At 33.7% G+C, this 22393-nt stretch overlaps 1 protein-coding gene across 1 annotated transcript in view; it reads left to right on the top strand.

Annotated features, from left to right (window-relative positions):
- LOC149798693 (solute carrier family 23 member 1-like) overlaps positions 1-22393 on the top strand; it is a 70894-nt gene that overhangs the window by 7705 nt on the left and 40796 nt on the right. The window contains exons 3-8 of the mRNA XM_089957533.1: positions 9097-9254; positions 9907-10025; positions 12938-13002; positions 15221-15402; positions 20052-20166; positions 21385-21544. Coding sequence (XP_089813659.1) covers positions 9097-9254; positions 9907-10025; positions 12938-13002; positions 15221-15402; positions 20052-20166; positions 21385-21544 — 799 coding nt within the window. The remainder of the gene's footprint in view (positions 1-9096; positions 9255-9906; positions 10026-12937; positions 13003-15220; positions 15403-20051; positions 20167-21384; positions 21545-22393) is intronic.

The raw sequence follows: 22393 nt of genomic DNA, 5'->3' as shown, positions 1-22393 counted from the left end.
AGCCAATAACTTTTTTACATTTTATATATTTGGTAATTCATTCATTGCACTTTCAGAAGCTGGTATTGTCTAGTCTGGCAAAATTAATTTTGACTATTTTAATAGCTACTACAGATAGTGTACTTTAGACTAATTCAGGCTGATTCTTTAGCACAAGGGAGTAGTCATTTTAGTTAGCAGTGTTCGTAGATCATGTACAATTTCCAAAAGTACAATATCCAAAGAAATATCATCCACATTATATTAATGTAGCATAGAGGTATGCCAACATTCTCTCTATTGTGCATATTTTAAATGCAAACTGTTACGTGTTTAGGCTCGAATAAACAGTAAAACAAAAAGAGTGAAAACAACAAGCTTTTAAAAATTTAACAAATAATTTATTTTCCTGGAGAAATCTATAAAAATGAAAAAGGAGAATAATTTACGGTTTCAAGAATCAAATCCAAAAATAATCTAAGAATAAACCACGAATTAAATTACGAAAGTCCTAGTAATAAATGCTCTAATAATTTCAAGTTCGAATCCTGATGGAAAATCCAAGATGGATGACGATAACTTATGCTGTAGTCAGTACTGTGCTTATCTACAGTTCCTTATAGAAATACAAATAATGGCACTCCGGTGTTGGAAATCCAAGTTAAATTTGTAAGCAATGTCTTTCCAAAATTTATATGTGAACACTCCTCAAAATATTTTCAGAGAATATAGAATTATTCTTGTTGAAATCCGAACGATCTGAAGATAATTAACTCAAAATATGGCAACAACAAAGAAAAAAAACTTGATACCAGGTGTAAAAGCCCCAAAACTGAGATCTCTGTAAAATAAAGGTTATATTGTATCATAAGACGCAGTTTCGAAATTCCCCCAAGTTGCGAAATTGGGGGGGGGGGCACGTGATCATGTTTATATCACGTACACAGAATATGGCCTTGATTAGACCAATAATTTTCTCTAAGAAATAATAAAAAAAGTTGTTTACATCTTAAACCCAAAGCCCTATCCTGACCTTGACAACAACCAATCATTTTAAAATAAAATAGAACTGTGATTACTAATTTTGAATCAAGGTCAGCATCCAGGACAACACATGGTGTTTATAAAATGAATGGTTCAGGTCAGCCAATTTTCTGGAAAAATATCATCTCCAGTGAATAAATTTTTATTAAAATAGCATGTAAAAAAAAAATTAAAATTGACGAACAAACAAATTAAATTAAAATAAATATATATTCAGTCAGATATACGTAACAAAACGACATCACCTTGCATACGTCATTCGCTCAAAAGTGCAGAATAACTGGTGAGCGCCTCTTAAAATATCAAGATACAACAGTTTATTTTATCATTTTGAGAATTCCATTGTTGAAGGGAGATAATTCTGTCAAGCTAAAGCTCTCTCCGGTAGAGTAATTCAGTATTTACCTTGCTTGTTACTATGTATTGATCTCAAGAAGAGAGATAACTCTGCATCATATCTTTCTCCGGTAGAGCTTAATTTTTTATCATCTTAATTAATTATTAACGATCTGTGTGATAGCTAACCTCAGTGGAGTAACAGAATTATATAATATTTCAAATTAGTAGAAGAATATTTGTACTTTCTAGCTTATCGACAAAACCAAGGAACAAAACAAGTCACACACACCCAGCTTATAATCAATACAGGTAATCTAGTTTTAGATCTCTAGGTAAATGGCTGTATTTCAACCCTGACTTTGTCAAGGCAGATATATATATAAACTCGAACTTCAGCAGAAAAAAATACACTTTCTCACCATGTCACCACGTGCTAGGTGCTCTTTTGCACTCTTCCGGAGTTGACTGTTGGGTGTGTGTGTGTGTGTGTGTGTGTGTGTGTGTGTGAAAAATATGATGAACGTAGAGAACGCTCCCGTATATGTATTGTGCAGACCTTAAAATTAAGATTATGTGTATTGTGTCGTCCTTAGAATGACCTTAGAATTAAGATTATATGTACTGTGTCGTCCTTAGAATTAAGATTGTATGTATTGTGCCGTCCTTAGAATTAGGATTGTATGTATTGTGTCGTCCTTAGAATTAAGATTGTATATACGCTGTAAATAGCTTAATACAATGTTGTAAATGTGCTGTATGTATTGTGCAGTAGAATTAAGATTGTATATACGCTGTAAATAGCTTAATACAATGTTGTAAATGTGCTGTATGTATTGTGCAGTAGAATTAAGATTGTATATACGCTTAATACAATGCTGTAAATATGCTACTACATACGGTGTAAATAGCGATACGACGAATTTATCTAAATAATGATTACTGGTCCATTCTTATATTCTGGATGTTTTATAAATGTGAGATTCCGCTGTTAGTAGGGTACATTGCTGTAAATATGCTTAATGCAATAAATATGTAAATATTTTTTATTATATATATATATATATATATATATATATATATATATATATATATATATATATATATATATATATATATATATATATATATATATATATATATAATGAATTACGAAAATATTAATGATATTATTTCTACAATTAAATAATTAAAAAAAGACAGCATAAAAATTCAAATTTGGTAATTGATCACGCATAAAAACACCTCTGAAATTTTTTATTTTTAATTTTTAATAGCATCAAGTAAATCAAAATTTGACATTGGACAGATTAACGAACTGTTCCTGGACGTCTCAGACCTTTCTGTATCGATAAGGAGTTCCTGGTAATCTTGACCCGTTCCTCTTTTTTAAATGCTTGTCCTGTTGCTTTCTTTAATGCCATTCCAGCAGCAGTTTCAAGAGCACCAGGTGCAGCTGCTTTTGCAACAGCTTGGGCTGCAGAGGCTGTTAACGCTGGTATAGCTGCAAGGAGTGGAAATATGCCGCCTGTTTTAATTGAGTCTTTAACCGCACCGACAGAAAGATTGAGTTTGACGCCTCCTTTTGATTTTTTGGCGCTATTGAAATGCCTACGTTGACGTTCTGACAATGATATTTTATTTTGACCACCTGTGATCTGAACTTTTTAAGTGATATTTCTATTTCGCAGTTCTTTTCTGAACATGATTGAAGTTTTTTAATCTGACCAGTTGTCAGACTAACACTAACATAATGATATTTTTATAAGTAATATGTTATTTTCAACTGAAAATGTTACATATGTTCTATCGGTGCGCCAATAACCCGCATTCTCCCGCTTGTGCCTTCAAGTAACATTGCTTTTTCGCCGAGTATAACTGCATTTGCTTTAAAATTAGCACCAATGTGGTTTACACGAGCTCGAAAGTGAATATCAACAACGGATTGAACAACTCTATATGCTCCAATGAAAAATAATAGATCGGATATAGTGTTGTAAAATCCCGCTCTGATATTTGTAAACCAATATCTATATTTTGATCACGTCCCATAAATGTCATTAAACGATGATATGCACGTGCTACATGATTACGGTCAAACTTTAACAAAGAAACTTCACTAAAGTGTGTCAAATAAGATATGATTACGTTCTTGTGAATCTAGTCGATCAGCATTTTGTAAACCAATAAATATATGCCTCGGTGCAGAAACTCCTTGTTGTGATGCTATATGGCATGTAAATAACCCAGCAACATTACTCTGAGTGCTATCTGTGGTCATTGTTAACCATGATAGCGATCATGTTCTACCTGAATTCTTAAAACTAATTAACTTTTCTTCTTCAGCAATTGTTGGAGTCATTACTGGCATCCAGATTGAAAGTTTTTGTTAATCCTACCATTCGATTGTGAATAGCAGCAGGACGACAGATTGCATCATTGTCAGTAGTTTTTCTTACAAGTACAATTGTATGTTTAGCTCCAAAAATAACTTTTCTGGCATTTCTACAAAATCCAATGATATGAAATAGTGGAATTGCGCATGAAAAGCTTCTTCATCATTTAACAATGATCGACGTGTAGCAAAGCCAAAGTTGAAATTTTCGTTCATCGATGCAACTTGAGATCCAGCTGCATTCATTCTTAAGTTTATCTGTTCAGGATGATTAGATGTATCTTTAGCAAACATCATTGATGGGCTGGCTGTTCTTGTATAATCATCTGTATATCTTGCAAGACCAAGTATTGTTATTGCAACATCTTTTTGAATTATTTCAATATTTCTTCCATCAATCATGTACGTAGCGCTGTCAAACAACGCTAAAATACCATCATCTTGCAAAATTCTACATTCTACTTCAATAAACGCTTCAGCATGTAAAGAAATATATGCCTGTATCTTGAACTTGTAATTCAATTCGACCACGTTGATCTGGTTGTCGTGCGTCATAAGAATAATATTGATAATCGCGTATAGATTCATCTTTGAGAATTGGTGCGTCTATTTCAAAGGATGGATCGGGTACACGTTTGAACATTTTACTATAATTGTTATCGTCTAACACGAAGACCACTTCCTGCTATTAAACTTGCCGTTATATTGTTTTCTTTTTCTGACTAGGGTATATTAGCCAACTTTGCAGCTTGATTTATTATTTTACTGATATTTGTGGGCATAACTTCGGTGCTGGGTAATTTTACTGGCTGTGGTTTTCTTCGTACTAATCGAGCTAATCTTTCTCTGATCGCTGAAAATGCTTTACCGGCAACATTACCAAAATCACTAATACCTTTATCGCGAATAACGTCAATAGCTTTCATTCGTAATTGTTTTGCAATCGGTACTGCTTTTGTTCCTATTCTCTTAAATAAACCTTGAACACCACCAAGTCCATCTCCGTAAATCGCTTTGTAAGTTGGTAATCATGAGTTTACTACCCTGACTATTATAGGCCCATGTTGAGCAGTGTGTATAATCATTTTTAAATTACATGCTGATTAATGCAATGTTTTCAGTCGCTGTGATAATCATCAGCAATTTCATTAATGAGAGAATGATAAATATTACGATCCATAGTACAGCCTGTAAACAGCCTTCGACAAATATTAGATATTTCATTAATAATTTCTGGAGAATTATTTCCTACGCGTTGTCCTCCGATCAAAACTTCTAATCGTTCAACATCGGCAAGAACACTTTCAGGGCAAGTAATAAGACCACTTACATTAGCAACGGAAGACGTGTCAGATTTTATGTCATAAAATTCTTCTTCAGAAGTATATAGGCTTAATAATGGACCAAGAACATATTTTTCTTTAACAGGTTTTTTAGGTTAATAATGATTCAAGGATACCTTCTTTTTGTCTTTTACATCACTGGAAAATTCACGATAATCACGGTCATCCTTAAACGGTCTATTTTTGAGTATAGAATATACATCTTTAATCCAATCATCTTCATTTTCCCAAGATCCAACAAAATTATGTTTTGCATATTTTGCTGTTTCATTATATCCCCATGCGGCAATTTTTTACTGCATCATCATAATTTTTTTTATAAGATCATTACCTTTACTTGTAAATCTATTTTTAATATTAATTAGTTCTGGAGGTTCTTCAGGAGATTGTGGGTTTTGTTGTTGTGGTCGATGAATTTGTGAAGAAGATTGTGGCTTTTGTGATTGTGGTTCTATTTGTTGCTGCGGTGGAGAAAGTTGATATGAAGGTTCTTGCTTAGGATGTTACGATGGGGAAGGTTTTTGTTGAAAAATTTGTTCTAGCGTCTTATCATAAAATCTTTTTATTTCATTAACAAAACTTCTATATTTTAGATCATTATCCCTGGTTTGTTTGTTTTGTTTTTTTGTCGTAATATATACGATGTACCCACTTAACGAAATTATCATCACTTACAGTAGCATAATTAAGTTTAAAAAATTTTGTCTTTTCAAAAATAGCTTCAAATGTCTCTCTAGGCAATCTTTTTCTTTAAGATTTTTAAATTGTTCAATAAAATCTTCTCTAAATGTTTTAATCAATTCAACATTTTCTTTTTTTACTTTAGGTTTTGGTGCACGATCGTTTTTATTTCACTAATACCTTTTAATATTTTTCATCTATGGGGGAAGATTGCGTAGCAGCTATTTCAGTTGGAAGATCTCTTAAAATCATTTTTTTTGTTTGTTTAGTTCTTTTTGCTATTTTTACAGTTTACTCATCAATTTGTTTTAAGGTTGGAAGAAGCATTTCGGTAGCTTCTCCAACTCCTTCAGTAACCGTTGTAACAGGTTTAGAAAATCATTCTTTATCTTCCACATTTTCAACTTGTGCTTCTTGTTGTTTAATTTGAGAGCATCACGAACAGGAAGATATCTTCTAATTGCAACTAATCTTTCTCTAGCTAGTCTACTAGTGTAAGATTCCATTATTGATATAATAATGATTTAATTACTCACACATTTATAGCAGCAGAGGAGGTGCGACCTCAATGAAACGTCTGGCGGGTAAACAAAACACACATATAAATTTAGAAAAACACAAACGACAAAGATAAAGTAACAAAAAACAAACTAACCCAATTAGAGAAACTCTCGGTAAGTTAGAGGCTTCGGTTGGGGGTGATTACGCTTATATGTTTCGTTTTCGTAGGAAGCTTTATTTTTTCAAAAATGACGTTCTAGCAAAAGGTCTGTGCACCTCCTCTGCTTCTATAATATATAAAATATATAATATTATCTTCTTTTTATTGCTGATTGCTGTTGCGCAAGCGCATTTGCCTCTACTTACAGCTCCTTGGTCTCAATTTTTGCAATTTGTACATAAATCGCCCGCTTTCTGTTGATTCTCTCTTAAATAACCACAGCCCTTTGCAACTTCTGGGTTAATAAGTTCAGGTCCCGTGCCTGCTTTATATTTCCCTCGCTTTCTTTTGCACGTGACACGAGTAGATAACTGGTGTACCATTTGCCTGTATTTTCTATTTTTTTAAAATACAAAGAAAACAAAAACTAAACAAAACAAAAACAAAAACTGAAAGAAAAACAAAACAATTGCGCTTGTAATGTTTCTGTTGTCAGTCAGGCCTAATATTTTCTTTCTGTTTCACTTACTTTTCTTCATCAAATCTTTGCCTGCACGGATTTCCGAAGCAAACACAACAGACACTTTGCCTTCTCTCTTATTCTGCACTCAATAACAGAGTACGTGCCTCCGCTTCTGTGAATCATCTGAGCGTGAATTTTACAAAACTTGTTTTTAAAATGTCACCTTGATGGCGGTCTTTTTTGTTTGAGATCTGTTCCATGACCCGTTCATGCTGCTTTAGTGACATCAAGGAAACTCGTAGAATAATTTCAATCATTGATTCCCAAGGCTTGTTAAGACAAAATTATTTCAACTAGCGTCGTCAACATTTCAGTTGATCTAGCAATACATGTACATGTAAGACCCACTTGTGCTGTCAATAAACTTCCAATGTTGTTTCCCTTTTATTTTTACGCATCAAAGAGCTATGGCACTAATTCGTTCTCATTGCATGATATATTTGCGAGTTTTAGGTTGACACTTTCCACATAGAGCTTTGAAGCATGTTTGTATTTAGAACCAATTCTAGTTAATATACTTTAGAAGAAATTAACATGTGGGGTATGTCGTCTCAAGTTGTATGCCTTATATCTAACGTGCTCACATGTTTGCATACCGTATATACAGTTAAATTTGATTCAGTAACAAAATGAAGGATCGAGGTTTGAATTCCTTACAATTTAAAGACTTAGAATACATTTTTTTGAAAAGTTGAAATCAAATGTCTACATATTTTATTTTATTTTTGATGCCAAAAATCTCCAGCTCTGACAGTTTAGATTACATAAAATATCTAAGTAATTTAATAATTATTGCTTGGATGGGATGATGATTTATAATTACTTATATTTTATTCCAAATGGCACAATTACTGAAAAGGTTGTCGATTTTCACTACAGGTAAGATAAGTAAAAAATTGTTGGGAGTGTTTTGGCAATGCAACCAGAAGATTGTTTCTCCTTATATTGTTTCTCCAGGTGTGCCGATGACCTTGATCAACGTAGAAGGAGAATCTATTATTTAAGAAATATACCTGAACCAATGTTAAATAATCGAATCATTACTAATTAAGGTTATAACATGTTTGGTCACAACCTCTTTTCCATTAGCCAGATAAAACACACCTGAGACCACATACATTATAATGATTGAATAGAGACCGCGACGATTCACTTCTCTCTCTCTTTATATATATATATATATATATATATATATATATATATATATATATATATATATATATATATATATATATCTGTGTGTGTGTGTGTGTGTGTGTGTGTGTGTACCTATCAGTGATGGTAAAAAAAATGACATTAAAAATAACATGGCCTTTAAAGTGTGGGTAGAATGCAAATTGTAATCCGCCCATGATGCAATCTTTCAACTGCAGGCAACTGCAGGCCAACTACAGGCCAACTGCAGGCCAACTACAGGCCAACTGCAGGCCAATAGATCAATGATCATTAAATAGAAATGACATATGAAAATAACGATAAAAACTAATAATAGCCCCGGTTTTCTAAATGAAATTAATACGGTACACAATTTCATCGGAATCCTTTCTTTTTTCCCTTCCCCTCTCCCCTCTCGTGCGTAAGGGACAACATAAGCAAGAATCTGGAGTGAGAGATAAACATATTGCACTGGACGAAAACATTAAAACTGAACTTGTACCAGTTACTTGATGCAAGTTTCAATCCAACACAAATTGTTTTTCTCTCTCACTCCATATTTCTGGGTATGCTGCCCCTTATGCATGATAGGGGAGAGGGTAACGGAAAAAAGAAAGGACTGCGATGAATTTGTGTACCATGTGAAATAAATAGAAAACGGGGATTAGTATTACTGTTTATCATTATTTTCATACGTCATCATTGATTAATGAGTGAAAATTCATCACTGAATTTTAGGCCCGCAGTTAAAAGAATGTTTATATATTCATGTTGAAAGAACGTTTATATATTCGTATTACTGCGCCATGGGCGGATCACAATTTGATATACAAATAGTACTGTTATATCAATATGCTTTATACCAACTCTTTAAATGCCATGTTATTTTTAAAGTATATATATATATATATATATATATATATATATATATATATATATATATATATATATATATATATATATATATAACATTTTACAGCACTATCTAATGCTTCTTGGTTCCAACCTAGCGACTCCTGGCATGATGGCGTCAATTATATGTGCAGTGGGTAATGCGCATGTCAATTCCATTCTTCTCGGAAATATGCTGTTTGCCTGTGGAATTTGTACTCTAATACAAACTTACATCGGAGTTAGGTGAGACATTATTTCTCAGAAGAACATATGAAAAATAATTTAAAATCCAGTTGACATTTGTTTAATTGTATATGAGTTACAAAATTAAAGATTTCTACGAATTGAATTCTTGAAGAAACAGATTTTTTAAATATCCCCCACAAAAGTTTGCCTTCTTTACTCATTTCTGGACAGGCGATTATGCAATTAATTCTAAATTTGATTTTCATTCGCAATGAAATCACACACACACACACACACACACACACACATGGAGAGTTCTGTTTGTAGAATGCTATTTCAAAATATTCTAAGAATTACCTTTACAAATTAGGTTTGCCGTTTCTCGAGCATTGAGTGAATTTATCAGTTGCATGGTGTGTGCCGATGTTTTATTGATACCTGTATTTTGATTTTACCTGGATTATCATAGTAAGTACTTGGCTATTTGGGATGCCTTTATGATATTCATACTGATGTCATCCATTTGCACATGTGAAGAGATTTCCAGGAAGTATCCAGTTTACAGAATATAACCAGTTTATTATATAATTCACAGTGAGTTACTGATATATTTCATTGGGTGAAATATATATATATATATATATATATATATATATATATATATATATATATATATATATATATATATATCGCGTTTACTCTATTTCAGATTGCCTATAGTGCAGTGTCCAGCTTTTGCATACATCGTCCCGATGCTTGCATTATCAAAAAGTGATAGATGGAAGTGCCCCGACACCACCCAAACAACTGGAAATATCACATCCGATAGTAATATATAAGATCCTTTATTTTACAGTGGAGAAACAATCTGCATAGATATTGATTATAATCTAAATGCCTCTCGTTATTATATATATATATATATATATATATATATATATATATATATATATATATATATATATATATATATATATATATATATATATATATATATATTAAAATTACTTCTTTATTATGGTTCACGCATTGGCATGAACAATGAACAATGGTTTTGAACAGATTGTTAAACGCTTTGCTGTAATATCACGTTACAACTGTTATCGTTGCTATGTTGATGAAAATTTGGTAAATAATCGGTTCGATAAATGCTGTAGTAACAACAACACTCTTATACTTTCTTCCGTTTTACGTTTTGCAGCAGATTCGTCCAAAAAATATAGCCGTCAATTCTATGAAAAACAAATCTGTTCCAAGGTTGATGCTAAAATTTCAAGTACTTAGTCACACGTTATAAGTGAGGAAGACTGTGTGTTCCATCGATTTTGTGCTTTCATTTTGTCTTCTCTCGTGGGCATAAGTTTCAGAACAGAAATCTGATTTTGAAACGCCATATCATGCTAGTGCCATTTAGGAACTGAAAAGAGTGATTGGTGAGTTCCCTAGAAAATATAATTTACTTGTACACATCCGTCTATATTTGGCTTGCTCTTTCATTCCTAGTTTTTGACAGGAATATTTAATAAAACATGATCCAGTAATTGCAACCAAGTAAGTATATAAATATGTATTGTGGAAATAGATTGAACATAAATAAAATGAAACGTATAATCTGCAATATAAGTAGATCCGAAATGCGGAACATTTTTAATTTGTTAGTAGTTTTTTAAGAATACGAGCTTATTTTCATACGTGTCTTGAACGAATAGACCAAGTCAGTGGAAATATATGTCAACGGTACCAGTCATAAAATACTTGTGTTGAGGTTTTGGTTCAATTTCGTAATTTATTAATATTTCCTAAACTCCTTGATAAATCCCCATCATGCATGGCATAGGGTCCTGGTCTCGCTGTTAGAAAATGTGTTTCCAGATTTTGGTTAAAGCTTTTACATAGCTGTATTTCCTAAACCCTTTTGTTGTTATCTTCACATTAGTGATACATCATTATGAAGCTAATGCGATTATGTCTGCAATATGATTTTTCATCCGTTTATGTTTAAGATCACACGTTTTCCACCAATGATTTGATCCCAGGTTGAACTACAACTAGTCCGACATGCAGACTCTGGCCTTCTTGTTGAACTACTACTAGTCCAACATGCAGATCCTGGCCTTTTTGTTACTAGTAGTCCGACATGCAGATCCTGACCTTCTTGTTGAACTACTACTAGTCCAACATGCAGATCCTGGCCTTCTTGTTGAACTACTACTAGTCCAACATGCAGATCCTGGCCTTTTTGTTACTAGTAGTCCGACATGCAGATCCTGACCTTCTTGTTGAACTACTACTAGTCCGACGTGCAGACTCTGGCCTTCTTGTTGAACTACTACTAGTCCAACATGCAGATCCTGGCCTTTTTGTTACTAGTAGTCTGACATGCAGACTCTGGCCTTCTTGTTGAACTACTACTAGTCCAACATGCAGATCCTGGCCTTTTTGTTACAACTAGTCCGACGTGCAGACTCTGGCCTTCTTGTTGAACTTCAAATAGTATGACCTGTAGATCTAGGGCTGTGGATAAGATTTGTGGACTCCAGGAAGAATACTTCAGTGGGACCCTATGAATTAAAAAAAAAATTCTCTACGGCAGTGGGCCCCCTCTGTGAGAATATATATATATATATATATATATATATATATATATATATATATATATATATATATATATATATATATATGGGATAGTTTCTTTCTAACGTTAATATCGGATATTTTTCATCGTATTTACCACATTATATTTATAAATATATAGTTTTCCTAACGAAAATATGAAATATATCCGGTGTTTAGGGAGGAAAAGAAAACTTGTTACATAATCGACACACAGAATATTAAATTCACTTTCCAATACAATACCCCAGCACCTCCCTGTCGTAAATTCATTTTATTTTCATATACTGAGAATTAAGAACATCAGCTTAACTTAAGAGAGTAGTTTGATTGGGATGATCGAATGCAGAGGTTTATCAAACGGAAATGTTGAGGATCAATTGAGAACCTGAACTCTGCTATATAAAAAATAGACTCATTAGGAGAAAAAAAATCTAATCATATTAAAATATCGGTTGTGTGCTTTTATTTAAAGAACAAAAATGTATATTCTTTTTAAGTAATGGTTATATGTATGTAGCGCTTTACAATAATGGTACAATCAACAATAGGAAGGATCATTAAGTGACCAGCCGAGATCCTCAGCAATGTTTAAGTCGTCTGAGAAAGAAAGAAAAAAATACTTGTGAGCCACTGACCTAATGTATCGCAGTACATTACGTTTTTTGTGACATTTTTGTGCACTATTTTACTCTATCTGACCACAAAGTATATCCGATTCAGCACTGCATCACAACAGGTTTATGTGTTGCCAAGGAAGCAATAAATACTTCATAAAGTCGCGAACGCAGTACAGTCAACATTCTTCGGCACAAAATTGATTTCCATGTCTGAATTGTAATGTACTTTCCATTTATTTGTATTAGCTCAAAAACTGCAAGTTTTTGTTGCTTCATGTATGAGTACTGTCATCGCATGACATGGTGGTATATATATGTGTGTGTGTGTGTGTGTGTGTGTGTGTGTGAAAATACAGAAACGAAAAAATGATTTCACTAATAAGTGCTGTATTACACTTTTAATTGTATATATATATATATATATATATATATATATATATATATATATATACCTCGTTTCCTTTAAAAAAAAAAAAAACATTTATACAACGGCTTTCTGATTTTCAGCCTTGAACACAACTATTACACAGGCTGTGGACCGGGAAGCACTTTATATTGAACGCATGAACATGGTAATCGTATATTGGTTCTCTCATTCTTTACAAGGTATACAGAATTGGGACAATGACATCAGTATGTATTCTGTGTCCAATTAAGGTGTCGAAATGTCATGGCTAGTTTTTCGCTAGCGTTTTGAACAAAGGAGTTTATGAAAATGTTATGAGCTGCAATAATCAAAGATAAAGAGAGTTTATTTGATGACCCTTTGTCTGTCTGTCCCTGATTTTGTTATCACTACTCCCAAACTACTGAGAATATTGTCATGAAACTTTAGCAACACATTCATTCCAATGACTATTTAGTCATAAATGATAATGTGGCCATCAGACATTCAATATGGTAGCCATGGCGACCATCTTGAAAATCTTTTTATCATACTCATCATATACGGATATTCCTTTTTTGAGACATGTTGGTTGTAATTGAAATGGTGCGGGTATGACACTTAACATGGATGACACCAAGGCCATCTTGAAAATCGTGTTGTTATAGAACGCGTTTCTTATCGGCAGTCCTCCTAAGCTATAATAGGATTACCGTGAAACTAATCAGATATTTCTAACTAAAGTTCTAGCTGGACCTAAATGAAAAGGTAGCAGTCAGCTTTCAAATGGCTTCGATAACGGTCTTCTTATGAATATTTCAATCGGTATTCCTCCCGAGGAGCGGATGGTTATTTCATTTAAAGAATTTTTCTTATCTCTAGTTGGTGTGTTAAATACAAATATTTGATCTTCAAAATGGTCGTCTTGGCGACCACATTGAAAATCGTGTTATCCCTGCTGGCTGGTGGTGTTGTAATGGAGTTTTTACTCGAAGTCTTCGTATAATAAGTAGTACATTCTGAATGAAATCGTTGCCTATTGGACTTCCAATATCGTCTAAATGGTAGATATCTTGAAACAAGCATTATTAAAACTTCTCAGGAACAGATCGTCATACAGACATTGCAATCTCTTTGAAAGACTTCTTTTGATATCTAGTTGGTCCTAAATGAAAATATTGATGATCAGACTTCCACGATGCTGTATATGGCACTCATCAATGAAATCATTAAAATCTTAGTATCACTGCTCTTTTTATACGGGATGGTCGTATTGACATGGCGATGTTACTAGAACAGTTCAGAGTACATGTAGCTAGTCCTAAATGAAACTAATGCCAATGTGACTTCCCAAAACGTGACAGATCTCGCTAAAGTTTCCTTTCCAGTGTGAACGGCCATGAAGACATTCACTTGTTTAATACTAGCAACACGTTTTTCTGCGATATATAGTTGTTTCCCTGCTGAAATGATGCTGACCAAACTTTCGATATGATTGCTGAAAACATCCATGTTGATCGAACTTCCAACATGGCTATTTTAATGGCAAGCCTGACCGAACCTTCAATACGACTGGATCGTCTGCCATGCTGAAGATCTCCATGTGGATACTTCTTCTGGAAGCATGTTTGATTCGACATGGGGTTTTCACTAAAGCACTGTAGAAATATTTAGCTGGTTCGGAATGAAAATGTTGCTCATCTGACCACCAACACGGCCAACAGTGACCACTGACCAACAGTGGTCATCTCGGGATTCTTATTATCACTACTCTTGCAAGTGCGTTGAAATTGATACGGTACGTTATTAAATCACTTATTACTCTGTAAGTGGCTCTGAGTGACAATAGCGTCTGTAAAGGGATTTGAAAATTAAACCTAACATAACTTAGAATTATGTTAAAGGTCATTGCTTGCGTTTTTGTCCCTCTTTAATATGCACAGCAATTCATACATATACAGAGAAAATTTGACTAGTCGTTCGTATGTCATTGCGTTTGAATGATCAGTTGGATAGTGAGTTCTCTGACATTGTACAGAAACATCCTTGGATTCATGGAAATTCTTTTTGTCTCGTAAACAGCCCTTTCTAGGGACTCTTGTTTTGCAAACATTATATTGTATCACTCAAACTGTAGCCTTTCGTGTTTAGTTTTTATACATTTTCAGTTGAGGTTTACCTTTTTCCATTCCATTGAAAAATATCAAAGATATTTTGGACAAGAATAACGTCCAATGCAGAAGTCAGATTCAGGATAAACAAAGGATAAACTATTTGTTAGAATCGTGAGTTGATGTTTACTGTCTTGGTTTAATATAAATATCAAGTATTTCAAAGTTCATCTTGCATACACCTTTTTATGGATTACTCATAATGCGTCATTTGACTCCATACATTACATGCAGTTGACAGGTTCTATAATGGTGGCGGCGATCCTTGAGATTGTGATCGGAGCCAGTGGTATTATCAGCGTACTGATGAGATTCATTGGTCCTATGACGGTGGCGCCCACTATTATGCTTATGGGGCTTTCAGTAGCTGAGACCGGATTTGAGCAAGCTGGAAAGCACTGGGGAATTGCTGTGGGGTAGGAAAATATAAAATGGTTTACATTGAGTTGATTAAAGCCTTAGATACTTTCATTTTAGGTTTATATTATTAAATTCTTACACTGATACCAATATACAATCCACATGTACTATGTGTGTAAAGTCTATAGCCTTTGGTTAACTTAAATAAATAGGTAACCATGCACTAGTATTATATTCCTCACTTTCTTTGTTGTTATAAACACACTTGCTTTTTTGTCTAAAAATATGCCATTTTTATTTTCATCCTTAGATGTAAAGGACCAGTGAACTCTGATTCCCTACGTTCATCTTTCCATAAATAATGCAATATATGAGCAAAATCTGCCACGCGTTTATGTCGATGAAATATTTAAAACCTATAATAAAATTTGACTTGTGTTGCAATGGTCATCGTAAGAAATGTTAACTCACACTTTCGGAAAGTATTTATTTAACTTGCTTTAACCCAGTTTTTGAATATGAATGTAGTATAGCCACGATATAGTGAATATAAACTGAAGCCATGGTGCAGTGAGTATAAAGTGTGCCATGATGTAGTGAATATAAAGTGTAGCCATGATGTAGTGTGTGTGTGTGTGTGTGCGTGTGTGTGTGTGGTTTGGATTTTTAACATAGCTTTAACAATTTTTCAGTCGTATCGCTACGATGTCTGCAGTGTAGCAGTTTATAGTGACGTCTAGCACTGGGGAATCATGCCACAGACATGTAGCATGATGTCTCACCTTGTCACATTATCCTGACACCAGGGCGACCAGAACTAACACTAACTATTAATGCTGAGCGCCATGTGAGCCAGCTGTTGGTACCATTTTTATAAGTCTTTGTATGACTGGGCCGGGGATCGAACCCACGACCTCCCGCATCCGAGTTGGACGCTCTAACCACTAGGCCACCGGAGCGGTGTCATGATGTAGTGAATATAATGTGTAGCCATGATATAGTGAATATAAAGTGTTGTCATGATGTAGTGAATCCGAAACTGTAGTCACATCCAGTTTATAATAAAGATGTGATTCCATCCTATTTACGAGACAAAGTAATCCGTATTCACAGAAACTATAACAGTCTCGTTAAATTTCGTACATCATTGTTTAGAAACTCCTACCTACCATCAATGGTGGGTACGCAGAATGGGTTACCTCTACAGACAAGAAGTTGCCTATTAAACTTTTAAAATTATGATAATATATGTAATAAAATTCTCACTTATTGAGAATATATATATATATATATATATATATATATATATATATATATATATATATATATATATATATACATATATATATACACACATATATATATATATATATATATATATATATATATATATATATATATATATATATATATATATATATATATATATATATTGATATTGTGCTGAATCTTTGTCCATAATTGTTGATTGTACTTTAAGATAATGGTCATTTATAAAGAACATGCCGTCGAAGCTAACGTTTATCAGTGATTGCAAGATGTAAATGAGATGTTGATATTTTTTTTAGTTAGAAATATTCTAACAATAGGCTTTTTAAATTTTTTTCCATAGGAATGACTCACATTTAGATCAAGTGGAAATGTATTTATATATGGACTTCGAACACAACTACATGATCCCTATTTATATCGGTCTGTGGGAATGTATTTATATATGAACCTCGAACACAACTACATGATCCTTATTTATATCGGTCTGTGGGAATGTATATTCAGAGTTTCGAGTTGTATTCAGATATTGCTCGAGAGTTAATATGTATTTAAATTATTCATTGGAATTACTAAGTACTTATTGATTTTGGATTGACACATTATTTTTTTTTCATTTTTTGAGAACTCATTCAAAGGCATTTTGGATTGCATCATTTTGATAAATCATGACATTCATGATTATTGAAATTCATTAGATAACACACTATAGTTTTGGACTTGTGATAAGACATATAGGATTATTTGGGATTAATTTCACAAAACTGTATGTAACTCTTAAATTTACATTGAGAAATAAGTTGGTTTTTAATTTTATTTAAAATTGTTGGTTTCATTTTCTTTCTGTTACTTAATTTTAGACCTCGAGTGAAACAATAGCAAAACACAACATGTCTCTCTTACCTAAGTTGAGACTGTCAACGACGACGAGCTTCTGTATTATTAACACGACACGTATATATATATATATATATATATATATATATATATATATATATATATATATATATATATATATATATATAGTGTGTGTGTGTGTGTGGATGGAACTCCCCCCCCCCAGATATGACATGTGTCGGGAAAACTTAATACGCTATCCCCTCCTTTTCCCAACTACAATAGATCGAAGTTAGAATCCCTCCTTTTTAAGTTTAAGTTATTTACGTCGATATATTTTCTATCGCTGTTTGCAGTCCATTTACCTCATATAATGTTACAATTCTCCATGACACTAAAATATGTTAATCATATGCCCTATGTATTTTGGCTGGAAAAACCTCGTTTTACATAAATATGCTAAAGATGACATACAAATATCGATTAGCCAATCAAAATTTTTTATGAAAAATAATCTGGCTCTCTTTAATTAAGATAGGAAAATGTACATCCCATGCTGTGGTGTAATCTCGTTCTTCATGATACTAGGTACGAGCGTATGTCATTGTGTGAAGTTTTCGCCTATAAGGCATTTATGGCTACTACTGTGTGCGCTTTTGCTCACCAATAAATTTTGCTATCAGCCACAGATGCCATAAAGTGTTTTGTAAAATTATGCCAAAATGCGTAAGCCGTATGCAGTATCTTGATTTTCCTTTTCCATGCCTATATCAAGTCTTGTACCAATCAAAAACATAAGCGGCCGAAAGTGCACAAATATGAAGCAAACGTTGCCTATTGCTTTTGTATTTGTGACTTTAATCGGGTATGGATGACGTACTACTTACGTCTTGTTTCCTGTCTTGCATACTGTCTGCAGATAAATTAGGCAAACTAAATAGCGAAAGTTATAGCCAAAACTGGGTTCTCGCAGACCAGACTGAAATCGAGACATTAAAATTTTGCCAGTCATCCTTAGTGTTTCCCCAAGTGCAGCTCTGTTCTGATGAGTACTCATTCCAGTACTCATCTCCTTATAGGCTTCACTGCTATTACTCTACCGGAGGACATTGGGACTTGTTTCAGTTTAAGTGGTCCCCACAAGCCAGTGTTCCTACTCCAGGGTTTATAATGGTCTCGGTTGCCGGCATCTCGGCATGTCCCATCTTTGCTGTCACGGTAAATTGTGAACAGGTTGTTGGCTTACTGCATACGGCTGGTTCTCCTCATCGATCCATTCTGGTAGGCGTCCCGGGCTGGAATGACGGCGTGATCGTGTGAAGTATGCATACTGTGTGGTGACCTTTACAAGTACAAAGGAGGTGGATTTATTCAATCAATTTCTTTAAAAGAACATGTTTGATAGACCAATCCATTATCTGGTCTCCTTTTTGCACCAAGGAGTGGTTCATACACGGTGGGAAGCATAATTTTCCGATCTGTCTGTATGGGAGTGAATCAAGCCGCTCGAATAGCTTCATAAAGTATTCCCAAGCCCTACAATTTACCTATGATGGTATTCAGGAGTAATGAATATATGGAAGGGGAGATCATCAACCCTTGATACCGGTATATTTCTCATTTCTTACAGTAATCTAAGCTTTCATTTTATGAATAGATTTGTATCCACACACAGATGATGTGTTTTTATTCCAAGACACTTCTTTGTCACAATCATTGCTTCTATCCTAGATTTCTGATTTTCTGTTGGATCTACTGTAACAGTTAAAGGTTGCTGTTGTGTAGGTGGAGGGAAATTAAGCACTGCTACAAATTCATGTGTACACCCATCCTCAAACCTTGAACTGTGTACAACCATCCTCAAATATTGGATTGTGTAAACCCATCCTCAAACCTTGAACTGTGTACAACCATCCTCAAATATTGGATTGTGTACACCCATCCTCAAACCTTGAACTGTGTACAACCATCCTCAAATATTGGATTGTGTACACCCATCCTCAACCATTGAACTGTGTACACCCATCCTCCAATCTGATTAAAATCAGATCTCCAGTGTTATACATGTAGATCTGACAGTGACAACATTGCTGTTTATTGTAAACAACCTGCTTACAAAGCTACATTTTTACTATAATTGTAAGTTGTAAACAATTACTTGTTTGCATGAAAAGAGTTCAATGTCAGTTTTATTTACAGTTGGACTAGATTTTCTGTTAGAAATCTTCACATGCTATTATTTATAGGTCAAGTGAAAATTATATAAATTGGGATTGATAAACAAATAATTCATTCACGTTTTAAGATCAATCTATGGGAATGATTTACAGTTTTGTTGTGATTCGAGAGGAATCATTTATTTATTCACTGGACTTTACCAAATGCTAATTGACATTGTAATCATTGAGAATTTATTCAAAGACAATCTGGATATCATCATATTGGTATACCAGGTCATTTAAGGCTATTGGAATTCATTTGGAACATTCTATACTTTTGGACAAAATGTTCAAAGTGTCTCTAAAATGTTCACTTTGTAACTAAGAGAAATAGATTGCATGTTGATTTTATTTAAATTGTTATATCTGTCTTGTTTCAGCACAATTATTCTGATTGTAGTATTGTCAGAATGTATCCCAACCTTCATGATGAGAAATCCGTTCAACAGAAAGGGGTCATGGAGAATCGAGTGCGTGGTTCACAAAATATTCTCTGTAAGTCTTTGGACATAGATGTATATAAAGCTGGATATAGAAATTCTACTTAGTGCGCAGATGATTTTCATCGATTTCGGTGTTTACATTATAATTTAATTTTCATCCATTAACAAGGAGTAGTGAAATAATAAATTCCAGCTGAATCAGGTATCGTTAGGTCAATTGGATGTCAGATATCATTAGGACATTATGAAATCAGATGTCACTGGGATGGTAGGAAATCTCGTGATCATTAGGACAATAGGTTATCTCGTTATCATTAGGTGGAGCTCACCAGATAATATGTACTTTTGAGAGAGTGACGTATGTAAGGTGAAGTAGTTCGCATTTAAAACATGCACAGTGGAGAGAATGTTGGCATATCTCTATGCTACATTAATGTAATGTGGATGATATTTCTTTTGGATATTGTACTTTTGGAAATTTTACATGATTTAAGCACACTGCTAACTAAAATGACTGCTCCCTTGTGTTAAAAAATCAGTCTGAATTAGTCTAAAGTGCACTATACATAGCAGCTATTAAAATAGGGAAAATGAATTTTGCCAGACTAGACAATACCAGCTTCTGAAAGTGCAATGAATGAATTACAAATATATAAAATGTAAAAAAAAGTTATTGGCTCTTTTTTATACAAATGACCTCTGAAGTTCAGGAAGTGAAAATGACCAAGTAGAGCTAGCACTTTTTTGAAAGGTGCACATTTGAAGTAAGGCCAAGCTGTATACTCTATAACCCATAGTACACCCATCAATTATACACCAAAATAAAGGGAATTAAAGGTTCTTTGCATTATACCTAAGATATACAAGGTCTTTTTTAAATAGCCAGAATAACCAGTGAGGAGAGCCGGGGAAATTCTTTTTCTTTAAAATCCTAACCTATGCAAAATGCGAAACTGTATAGCGCCACCTTAGGACAGTAGGAAGTCTCGTTATCATTAGGACAGTAGGTAATCTCATTATCATTAGGACAGTAAGTAATCTCGTTTGGCTATTGTTAGTACATTTTTTGTCTAACACATGTATGGCATTGTTCATTATTTGATGCTGGCCTCAAACAAACTTCCCCCCGTTCCACCGTTTTTACATCATTTAGAGTGTATATTCCCTACCCAGGGACAATCCTGAAGGCAATTTTATGGCTATTGTTCTGTCCCAAATCAATCTTTCTCTATGTTATCTTCACGTCTCATATTATTGTCCTTTCACACAGGTAATCATATCTGTTTGCATCATGTGGTTTCTGAGCTATATTTTGACCGTGGCTGGCGCACTGCCAGACAATCCAAAATCGGGGTACGGATACCAGGCTCGAACGGACATCAGAACAAACGCTATTAAAGATGCCGAATGGTTCCGAGTACCCTATCCAGGTACATGATTCGTATGCTAGTTTGTAACTAACAATCTTCTGGGGAAGAATTGACGTTGATGAATCATTTGTAAAACCTTACGCAAATTAAAGGAAGCTCAACACTCTGAGTTTTTAGACATTTACCATTTTACTTCCTTATATCAGGAGAGAGAGAGAGAGAGAGAGAGAGAGAGAATGGACATTCCAGATCTCACAAGTCAAGCTTTTATCTAAAGAAATAATATCAATGATTTAAATAAAAACGTTTTTGATATGTTACATTTAATATTCAAAAGAATCACAAATGGTTGGAAAGTGAAGTAGTGAAATCAGCACAGGTAGCTGTTCAGTCCACTTATGATTTGTTCATAATTTTTCTAACAAATATCCTTACATTTTTCACTTGTATTTTGTTATCATTTTCATTAAATGTTGATATTTAAAGATATTCGCTCGTATGTAATTCTATTTCTTAATCATATTCACTCTAGCCTCCTTGAAGAATTCACACTCAGTGAGGTATTGGATTTCATCACAAAACATTATTTTAAATTTTGATACACTTCTTTCTTCATGTGAAATTTTATTCCATTGACAAGTTTCACCAGGTAATTTATGGTATGACATCATAACTTGTAAGACATTTAAGTATATTTTAAAATGGATTATTTAAAAATATTCTTCCAGTTGAATACCCATAAATTGTAACACTTTGTCCTTTGGAGGATTTTTCTACAACATATAACCAATCTTGCTTGTGTTAATCACGACATTAAACCATACATCATAACATCCTATCGTGTGAAGACTTATCTGTATATGCATTATCAGTTTCAAAGATTCCTTTATCAAAGAACGCCATGGTTGA

This window comes from Sinohyriopsis cumingii, chromosome 5, assembly GCF_028554795.1.
Source record: "Sinohyriopsis cumingii isolate HCF-2022 chromosome 5, ASM2855479v2, whole genome shotgun sequence".
Lineage (NCBI taxonomy): Eukaryota > Metazoa > Mollusca > Bivalvia > Unionida > Unionidae > Sinohyriopsis > Sinohyriopsis cumingii.
Note: the sequence above shows the minus strand (reverse complement) of the source record. Positions and strands in the feature narration are given on the sequence as shown.